A 10,183-nucleotide genomic window follows, 5' to 3' on the forward strand; every position below is an offset into this window, starting at 1 on the left:
ATTAACAAAGATATTTTTTGACACAAAGATATTTTTTGACACAAAGATATTTGATCTACTTTGTGAAGGTTCGAGCAGGGATTTTTGCAGCTCTATGCTTCTTGATAGCGCATAACTATATGTACTTATGTAAAGGGGTTGATCTCTACAATATATATTGTACCAATTTTAGTTTAGGCATACCATTTTTAGAATATTTATCAATTGCACAAAAAAAAATTTAATATTGATAAATTAACAAATAATAATCAAACCAATGATTCATTCTTAAAAAACACTTGTATTATAAATAGGATAAAATTTACTTAGTAGGATGTAGAAATACATATCTATTCCTTAAAGTTTTCGGATCAACAAAAACCTTTGCATAATTTTACGAATCCTTTGCACAAAAGGATGAGTTCCTACCCACGAAAATCGATTCATTTTTAAAGTAATATACTTTCTTGCCATAGATAGTGTTGTTAATGGTATAGTGTTGGCTCGAAACTTCACTTGTTGGGTTGATGCTCTCCGGGCAAACTATTCCAAACATTTCAATATTTTCAAAGAATTTTAAGTGTATAGCAATTTTAGTGGCAAGATCAATAGATAAATTACCCAATCATTGTACGTATAAATAACCAGGGCGAAAGAGCCACTGATTGCTGGTGGGAGGACCAGCACCACAACCTACGTTTCTAGTGCTATGATTTCTCAAAATTGGCATCTAAAAGTTTTCTTTTAGCACCACACTCGAATCATTGAACTCCTCGTGTTTTAATAAGTTTTACATTTTTTTTTACAAAAGATTATATTTTAATATTATATCTTTCTCCGGTCTATGATCCCACCTAAACCCACAACTTTTTTTTTATTTATTTATTTCTTCTCACATTTATTACTTTTCAATAATCTATTAAACTCACTATATTTCTTTTATAATTTTTTAATACTTACCCCACCTACCTCTTATTTTATTTAACTCAATTAAATTTGTGCCACTCAAAGTGTAATACTTATTAAAACAAAGTGGGAATAACCACGAGTGCACGATTAGTATGATATCTAAAATTATTTACCATCTACCTCTATCTCAATAAGCATATTGACGAAGCTGAATGTTGATGGCCAGAGATTTTTATGGGTCATTGTTATATATATACTACCTATATATATAGGTAATTTATTTTACTGGGTAAGTGTCTCGATCTCCTTCAATCGAACCATTTCCAGAAAGTTTTTGCAAAGACATCTCAAAGAGTAGTACAACTACCTGTACCAGTAAAATTTTGAGATTGAATATCTTTATTAAAATATGTAAATTTGTATTATATGAGTTTTGTACATAATTATTTTTGTGCTCATCTCGGGTGTACAATAGACATATTGCCCCCAAACACTACATAATGTACATATACTTTGATAACGGAAGATAGGGCAGACTACTGGTAACTTCAGGAAAAAAAAAGTGCATAATGTACCTCTACATCTTTCAGATGTCATATGTAAGATTTCAACTATCGAGCCCTACGGCAGATGTATCATTGACAAGAAAAAAGAAAGCACTTAACATTACAATTGAATTGTTGCACAGAAAATGGCCATATGCAGCATAGCAATGTTAGGCTTAAGATCATTGGAGTAAAGATGCTCATATTCCATAGAATTCAAACACAATGCAGTGAGAAGTCCAAGAGCTAAACATGAAGCATCCTAATGCAAACGTAGAGAAATTTGAGAGCATATCAGCATACAGCGGCAGAATGATCTTCTACATCAGGATTCAGTCCACATCGGTTGACATAGTCCAGGTACCCCTGTCACAAGAATATGGTTGATCAGATATCGTTTGCAAGAACTAAAGGGTATACTGAAGAATAATTCAATACAAATGTTACATAGGTTACACAGCTAAAGCTACAAAAAAATTTGAAGGGAGAACTTAGTATACAGTTTTATGATTCATTGCGAAAATAGTGTAAAAATTCCTCATGGCTATGGGTTCGACAATAGAGATTACAATCAACAGCAGCCTCAAGTATTTGGTAGTTGAGTAGCTCATGACAGTAAGATTGATGTTAAAAGCAACACTACAACTCTTACCTGCAATATTCCCACAGCAGCAAATTTATCAAGCATAGTTTTCAGTTCCACCGGATGTAATGTTAATGGCTGCAATAGTAAGTCGACGTTCTGAAAACCAAAAGAAAATCATCAATCGGGTCAGGAAAGTTATCCACCCATATATTAGCATTTTGACTTCAATCACCCTTCAATAAAAGAGTAATTACATGTTCGAGTTAGGACTTCTACTGAGAAAGCATCTAAATTGGCTATAAGTTACCTTTGATGTATAGCACTCATTCCAATATGTATATTTCACACCTTCTAGTTTACCAGTTTTGTACAGATCATCTACGAAAATTTTCACTTGTGCACCCTGATCAACAAAGTAGAAAAGCATCAAACAACAAGAGTTAACTAGTCACATACACCACAACCATTTGGGGAGGAACATACATCTGGACTCGGCCGCTGTCTATCAAAAGGGCAACCAACAACAAAGCCTGATAGTGAAAACTCCGAAATCTACAAGCAAGAAGAAAAGACCAGTTACAACAATAAATAACTTGACCCCGTTGTAAGTACAAAATCCCGACTTCTGTCGTAACATAATCAAACACATTATCAAGGCATGGCATCCATTACCAAACTTGTGAAATCAGCAGCCATCATATCAATGTTGAATTTCTTTCTGAGTAAAACACTGCATGAACAAATTCAAGTGAAATTTCAGAACAAAACTACAGCATAAATGAAGAAGCTGACTAAATTACTGTCAAGTGCTGCAGAACAGAAAGTATTCAAATTAGCATTTTACTTTGGCAATGCAAAGAGTGCAAAAATCAACCTTAAAGGTTTAGCAATTTTGTTATCTGGGTCTGAAACAGCAAGTCCAACATACTTATCACCAACATCCAACCCCAAAAACCGACCTCGTTCGAGTGCATTCGTCGTCTTTGCTAATTCTTGAAACAAGGTCAGTGGCTTCATATACCTCATTATCACTGCAACCCCATAAAACAAGTAATGTAAATCAGCAACAATGGCAAAATATGAGTTCACTGGGGCATTTTGTCAAACACTTGGTATGCACAGCTATTTGAGCTTACCAATGTTAAAAACTTAAAAAAATTCGAAGAGTTGATTAATCAATGAAAGAACATAATACAATGATTCGATTCATTTACCTAGTTGGTCGGGTTGTTGAGTTCAATTTCTGGAAAAGTTTGAATATGGAAAATAGTGATAGTACGAGAAGTTATCAGCTCTAAGTTTAACTACGGAGTACAGAGTACTTGTAGACTTGGTAGTATTTCCGAGGGTGCGAGTGCTGTTAGTCACTTCTTGTATGTGCTAGATTTTTGTCTCCTGCTTTGGAAAAACGAGATGAAGCTCGTGCAATGCATGGTTTTTTGGTTTTTTTTTTTTTTTTTTGAATTTATTTATGAGCTAAAATTTGTTATATATTTAGATAAAATTTCTAATATTAAAAGATAATATTTAATATTTAATTATCTTAAACTTAAAAATCTCATTTGCTAATCTTGCTTACGTGACATTTAAATTATTTAATTTTAAAAGAAATTAATAATTTCTTATTTAATTGGCTACTACTAAGATTTATAATCTTACATGGCGCGCTAAGAAAATTAGATCCATAGCTTTCTAAAAACTCGGGAAAAAACTCCCCTTTAAATATATAATATTAGATTATATCCTCATTTGAAAAATAAGGAAAATATATAATTCTCCTTAGAAATGTTTTAAGTCTATCTTTAATCTATAATATAAATAGGCCATGTCTATAAAAAATCAAGTCTATATTCAATTTGTTCTTTATATTTTGGTGTTTGAAGAGCCACGATGGCGAGTGATAAAGGGTCACTTGAAACCAAAAGGGGAGTTCTAACCACCTAAACTATAGGCCTTGATTACTAATCATTGATTCAATTTATGTGTTCTTCTTAATAATGTATAGTATTACACTGTATAAATTATCAAAATTTGGCAATAAATAAACAAAAATAGATCAAGAAAATATGATATAGTTGATTTATGTAGTAGGATACAAAAATCATCAACTACTCGTAATAATTTGCTTGGATAAGGCGAAGAGCATACAACCTAAATACACACGTCTCTAGAGTCTAATTGTACTTCCTCCACTTCACTTTTGTTTAAGAGCATTTATTTCATTGTAATTAGTGTTAAATGCTTTAAGTATAAGCCTTCCAAACCTCTTTAACACTGTGAATGTAAGTTGGAAAAGCTGTGAACCTCATAGCAACATTAAGATTAGGGATCAGCATATTCTGAATTCCATGTCATTTGCAGGCTAAATACAATCAGATCCAAATTTTTGCAACAATTTCTTTTGTAATAAATCACAAAGTGAAAATAACTGAAAACAGCTACTTACTTTCATTGATTAATAATGTCTACTACTTTCAACACATAATTATAGGTCCAAATACAGATTTAAAGATGAGATTAAAGACTGGTACGTGCGATATACCATCTTCTCATATAAGACTGAATTTCAGCTTCATCAACCACATTGCCATGCCTTGTACAAGCACACAATATTTCAACATGAAAGAATGTCCTGTTTCATGGAATGTAACAGTTATTCTTCGTTGCACTTTAAAAATTTCCCGCTCTTCAATTCTAGAGAGTCAAATTGACATGACATTTGCATACTCCAAACAAACAGATAACAAAGGAACCCAAATACTGTAAATACTAAAGATTCATATGTTGAATAACTATATTTCTAGTAGAGTAGGAATTTTGTCATACAAAGCGAAGTTATAGGCTTATCGCTGTACCTTATATTGGGAGAATGTTCAATGCACATACATAGTGTTTGATAAGGAAGGCAGCATTTTAGGCAATTCCCAATAGCCTTTTTATATCGTACTGCAACAACAAAAGGGCCATCAGTACTATAGAGTTCAGAATGACATAAATCCAGAGGAAGTTTCATCCACTAAATTATCAGTCAGTGAACCTCCTCTTACCTCTAGGCTGAAAGGTGAAGTTGTGGGATAATATCTGCCAACGACCTGGCCATCCTTGTCAACAAGAAACTTGGCGAAATTCCATTGGATATCATCTCCGAAGATTCCCCATTTACCCAACTTCAAGAACTGGTACAAGGGGGAAGCGTTTTCTCCATTGACTTCGATCTACAATTGTAACATGCAAGACAGATAAACATTCAGGATGTCTACATCAAAACTTGTAAGAGTTTGAAGATCTTTAATGGCCTCTAACACAGAATTTTCAATGAAATCATAGAAAATATATGAAGAGGTCAAACAGTGTGAACGGATTCTCCAATTTGGACGTGGAGAAGAACATTGTAAATTTATTTGAAGCGCACACTATTTTTTCTGTAGGAGTGACTTATAGAACATTGAAAGCATTTAACTCTTCTTTCTCCTCCTCATCCTCACATGCTCTTCTCTTTTCCTGCCTACCACTTGCAATAAGGTAATGCCTAACAGTATTGAGCTTAAAAACTAACTGACAGCATTTGGAGTTCATCCACAAGCTTTCTTGAACCTCCTATGACAGGATACTGATGATATCAGAACCTGCAGAGTGCGGAAGAGTTTGTACTAAATCTATATTGGTATCTCAAGAAAGAGCCAAGAATCCTAGTCCGATGAGGACATGTAACCATGATATTGGGGCAATAAATCATTGTAGCAGGAACAATGCCACATAAGGGGAGATGCAACACTGACAACATGAAGTAGCTACTAATAATCATCACTTTATTCTGAACTCAATCCTCTCCTATAAACTAGTGATGCTATGACCAAAGCATACATTGTCATTTGTCAACATTAAGTTGCTAATAACAATAGCTAAAATCTGAGCTCAAACCTCATACAAGTTTGTAATGCTATGATTACAACATATGTAATAACAAATTTATATGCTAGCATTTCAAATTCAAGTTCAAATCACTGTTTCATGGCACACTTAGAAATATGAACATAAACAACAGCAAAACAAAAGCCTTAAATTTGCTGCCAATATGAGTTACCAGAAAAATAAATACGATTATAAGAAGATTGGCTCTTTCACCTCGCGAAAACTACTTCAAGAGCAAGTAATATGCAACACTATCTCCACAACTTGGATGCTATATAGAAGGCGAATCCAAACAAACAATTCAGACTAAAAGCATAAACAAAGAGACAAATATACTAATGTAACTATCAAGGGAAGAAACTATCTTGTGTTATGTCTACCTTGTCAAAGATAGGAAAATCCGACTTAAATCGAGTGCAAACGAATTCGATAATCTCATCATTGCTTCCCGGCTCCTCATCACCAAACTGATTACAAGGGAAGGCCAATATCTCAAGGCCTAAAAATACAAGATTTCCAATATTCATACATTACCATTAAACTAATTTACCCACAAAATTAACAATAGCAATAACATAACTATAGCTATAAATTGAATTTAAATAAAATAGATAATGACCTTGATCTTTGTACTTGGCATATAATTGATTTAGCTCAGTGTAATTTGAGTTGGTCATTCCACTTGACAAAAATATTACCAAAAAACAGACATTAATTAGTAATTAATGAAATATTTACCAGATAGTCAACAAATTAGCAACAAAATTGAATAGCAAAGATAGTAGTACCACATTAACAATCAACAAAACTTTGCCCTTATAATCACTTAATTTGACATCACTTCCTTTGGCATCCTACAAATTATAAGAAATTAAGCAAATTAACTAAAAATTAAAACAATTAATTAAAAGGGTATATAAAAAATTGAAAGAGGATGAAGAAAGCGAAGACCTTGATAGTGAAATTGTAGATTGATTGTGGGGTTTCAGCGGGTTGACTTGCCATTTGACTTCAGCCAAATTTATCGTCTTTGTTTTCTTCCTTGTTCTGTTTTTCTGTTGAAAAACATATAAAACAAAATAAAATAAATTGTGTTGGATATTTTGAATTTTGAATCGTGGTGTTGGGTATCTTTATGTTTTCTTGGGCCAAAGTTGGTCAAAGGCTTCTTGTCCCAAGTTAAGTTAAGTTTCGTACTTTGCTAATAGAGGGCTGTGGACTTTGGATCACTAGATCACTTCTTTCTTGTCCGGCTGTGGATTGTGTCGAGCCGTGCCTCATGCCAAGCCTATGTGCTTTCGAACTCATTAGGTCAACACATGCCTTGAGCGCATGTGCTATCGGATTTTACTTATGTGTCTATACTTCATTTGACTTATACAACAGAGTAATATGTTTTGTCATGTAGTGTTATGTTATATATTATTGTGCTTTTTCCAAAAAGATGTGGATTCAAGCATAATATGTACACTAACGGGCTATGCTATTTTTTTTTCCATGTTGGATCTTGTTATTCCAAGCTAAGCATAGTTCCATCTATATCCCTCAAACATATATATCAAGATTATTGAACTTATCAAGAGAGAAAATCAAGTTTAAACCGCACGACTTACTCACAAATCTTTTATTAGATGTTTTTTCATACAATGATTGTGCTACTAGGCAATACAATTAAAGGTGTCAATGACCTACCCGACTGACCCAATCACATTAGACTTGTTTTGACACATTAATTTAACATACTCAAATTTAAAAATAGATGCAATCTGATTTCACCAAACTTAACCCAGACACCCGAATTGACACCTCTAAATACAACCTTAAATTCCCCCAAATATTGGGAGGATATGATTTGTTAAAAACCCTTATGATGTACCGATTGACATATACAACATTTGTAGGTTTTTTTTTTTTTTTTTGTTTTTTTTTTTTTTTTTTTTTTTTTAAAAAAAAAAAACACGAGAATACACAAGACTTTATTATGCCAAATTACAAAGTTGAACTCAAACCAAATCTTGTAGACTTTGAACAAACTTATCGATATAGGAGTCCTCAAGCCCTTCCTTTGATAATAGATTCCTCAATTTAGTATGATTGTCCCTCACCTCTTTCCCTACTACACTTTCTGGATCCATTACCATCTCAATTGCTTCAAACACAGCTTGTTTGGTGAAAAATCCATCATCTTCTCCCTTCTCTACTTCAACCCCAACTTTCAAGTCTAGGCTCATCATTCTTGCATTGATAAATTGATCTACTGCTTGAGGTATCAACACTAATTGACACTCACTTAACATGGCTTCGGTTAATGATCCCGCCCCACAATGTGTCACGAAACACCCTACCGAAGGATGGTGCAAGAGTAGTTGTTGTTGCACCCAACCACTTTGAATTATTCCTCGTCCTTTGATTTTTTCCATGTATCCTTCCGGCAAGGCTTGCTCAATTGTTTCACATCCACTAGGTGGTCGTAATGCTGCTAAAAATGGCCTACCTACATGTATAAAAGAACATTTTTGTTAATAAATAGTGAGACAATAGCTAATTTAATTATACTTGTTATATTTCATAATTATTGCAACATTTTGACTAGGACACATGCCAATGCACAACTTTGATCATTAATATTTTGTAATTATACATTATTAAGGAATTTAAAAGGTTGATATAATGAAAATATACATATTGACAAATCCAAAATTATTTTACATGGCAACATATATTTTATGTACTAATATAATAGTAAAAAGTATGGTCAAAGTACGCATATCAGTAGTGCAAAAGTCAAACTGTTAGGACTATTACGAAACAGAAAGAGTATTCCGTAGTTAGTCGGTACATTATAATAACCCCGCCTACATCACCTACATTATTTAATAAATAAACCATTTCTATCATATTCTTTCAACTAACCAATCAGTTTAAGAAATTAAATTAAGGAAATTTTTCCAATGATACGTATGTAAATTCTAAATAATATATGTATGTGGCTGTTAATTAAGTCCAAACAAATAAATTGTTTTAATTACTTGACATGCAAGAAATAAGAGTATGAAATCATTTTGTACACGCAATATACAATCATACATACCAGTAAGTTCAAGCCCTAAAACAAGCTCTTGAAATTGATCCATCTTAAGAACACATTCACTTCCAAGTGCACAATACAAGACTCTACCATGACCAAAACCCTTTAGCCAACAATCCAAGGAATCATCAAGCTTGGTCGAGGGCGGTTCAGGCACCATAGGTCCCGTTAGTAGTACTGGTTTATTAATTTGTTTCTTAATGAAATCACAATAAGGTCCTTCCATCTCCCTACTAGTCTTAGAACCAACAATATCACATTCTCTAAAACTCCTTGCATTTTTTTGTAACAAGGGAACCCCTCCGAATTCTATTGAACATACATATGCTAACTCACGGGCCTCACGGGGACCTAATGTTATAGCCAAGCTTGGAAAACCCGGTGGTGGGTCAACCAAATCAGCCTCCTTGAAGCAGTACGTAGGTGGTAAATTACGAGCCATTGGGCTAAGATAAGCAAAACTAACTGCGTACATGGTTGAATAGTATACAGACTTTACAGAGTGCTTTCGTGCCACATCTGGTAACCACTCAGTAAAGTCAAAAAAGATGAAGTCTGGCTTTAGAAGACCAAGTTTTGAATCAATATCAGGTTGAGTCAAGTTCATGGCGTCCATAATGAGTGGATAAGACGAGGTAGGCACATCATTGGTTGTCTCAGCCCCAAAAGGTAACCCGTCAACATGTGGGACACTAATAGGGATAAAGGTAATGAGATTGGGATGATGGTTATGGATGGAAAGTTTAGGTTGGGATTTGGTAGGAAGAAAAAATGAGATTTTGTGACCTCTTTGAGCAAATTTGTTAGCTAAGTGAAGAAAAGATGTAAGATGTCCAAAAGCAAACCAAGGATACATTGCTATGTGCAAACACCCATTAGTTTTGCTAATCTTTGACATCTTTCCTTGAAATTTAATTTTTTGACTTTGTTACTTGGAAAAGGTAGTTAATGATACATTTCATCTTCATATATATCACCATTTTTTATGAAGCAAAACTAATTTGAATAATACTCGTAATATATGAAAATTATTCAAAAAGATATGCATATCTCAATGATTAATTCACTTGATTTAATTAAAAAGTTTGGACCTAAGCATTGACGTAGACAAGTAGACACGTAAATTGATTAGTTGGAGTCGACTTCGCGTCTACTTCTTTTCTT

The 10,183-nt window shown here is 33.5% G+C and overlaps 2 protein-coding genes and 1 pseudogene across 2 annotated transcripts; all 3 read right to left on the reverse strand.

Moving 5' to 3' along the window:
* Positions 1 to 1,423: 1,423 nt before the first annotated feature.
* Positions 1,424 to 3,452, reverse strand: LOC145599332 (uncharacterized). Its single transcript, XM_081655729.1, has 7 exons — positions 3,234 to 3,452; positions 2,894 to 3,050; positions 2,692 to 2,749; positions 2,503 to 2,571; positions 2,327 to 2,422; positions 2,086 to 2,175; positions 1,424 to 1,799 (listed from the first exon to the last, which is right to left on the reverse strand). The coding sequence occupies exons 2-7, from the start codon at positions 3,043 to 3,045 to the stop codon at positions 1,728 to 1,730; spliced, it is 537 nt and encodes a 178-aa protein (XP_081511855.1). The 5' UTR covers positions 3,046 to 3,050; positions 3,234 to 3,452; the 3' UTR covers positions 1,424 to 1,727.
* Positions 3,453 to 4,535: 1,083 nt separating this feature from the next.
* Positions 4,536 to 6,936, reverse strand: LOC145597470 (putative glutathione peroxidase 8). Its single transcript, XM_081653650.1, has 7 exons — positions 6,883 to 6,936; positions 6,710 to 6,785; positions 6,551 to 6,613; positions 6,312 to 6,430; positions 5,067 to 5,234; positions 4,875 to 4,965; positions 4,536 to 4,651 (listed from the first exon to the last, which is right to left on the reverse strand). Exons 1-6 carry the CDS (start codon positions 6,934 to 6,936, stop codon positions 4,933 to 4,935), a joined length of 513 nt encoding a protein of 170 aa, XP_081509776.1. The 3' UTR covers positions 4,536 to 4,651; positions 4,875 to 4,932.
* A 950-nt stretch (positions 6,937 to 7,886) lies between these two features.
* LOC145596714 (cyanidin 3-O-galactoside 2''-O-xylosyltransferase FGGT1 pseudogene) lies at positions 7,887 to 9,917 on the reverse strand (annotated as a pseudogene).
* Positions 9,918 to 10,183: the final 266 nt, after the last annotated feature.

This window comes from Chenopodium album, chromosome 20 (assembly GCF_948465745.1).
Source record: "Chenopodium album chromosome 20, dcCheAlbu1.1, whole genome shotgun sequence".
Classification (NCBI taxonomy): domain Eukaryota; kingdom Viridiplantae; phylum Streptophyta; class Magnoliopsida; order Caryophyllales; family Amaranthaceae; genus Chenopodium; species Chenopodium album.

Coding starts and splice junctions, on each gene's coding strand:
- LOC145599332 (XM_081655729.1), bottom strand. CDS start 3,045: ATGAGGTATATGAAGCCACTGACCTTGTTTCAAGAATTAGCAAAGACG. Junction 2,423..2,502: donor GACAGCGGCCGAGTCCAGAT/GTATGTTCCTCC, acceptor TTTGTTGATCAG/GGTGCACAAGTGAAAATTTT. Junction 2,176..2,326: donor ATGAGTGCTATACATCAAAG/GTAACTTATAGC, acceptor TTTGGTTTTCAG/AACGTCGACTTACTATTGCA.
- LOC145597470 (XM_081653650.1), bottom strand. CDS start 6,936: ATGGCAAGTCAACCCGCTGAAACCCCACAATCAATCTACAATTTCACT. Junction 5,235..6,311: donor ATTTTCCTATCTTTGACAAG/GTAGACATAACA, acceptor TTACAATTGTAG/ATCGAAGTCAATGGAGAAAA. Junction 4,966..5,066: donor CTTCACCTTTCAGCCTAGAG/GTAAGAGGAGGT, acceptor TTGTTGTTGCAG/TACGATATAAAAAGGCTATT.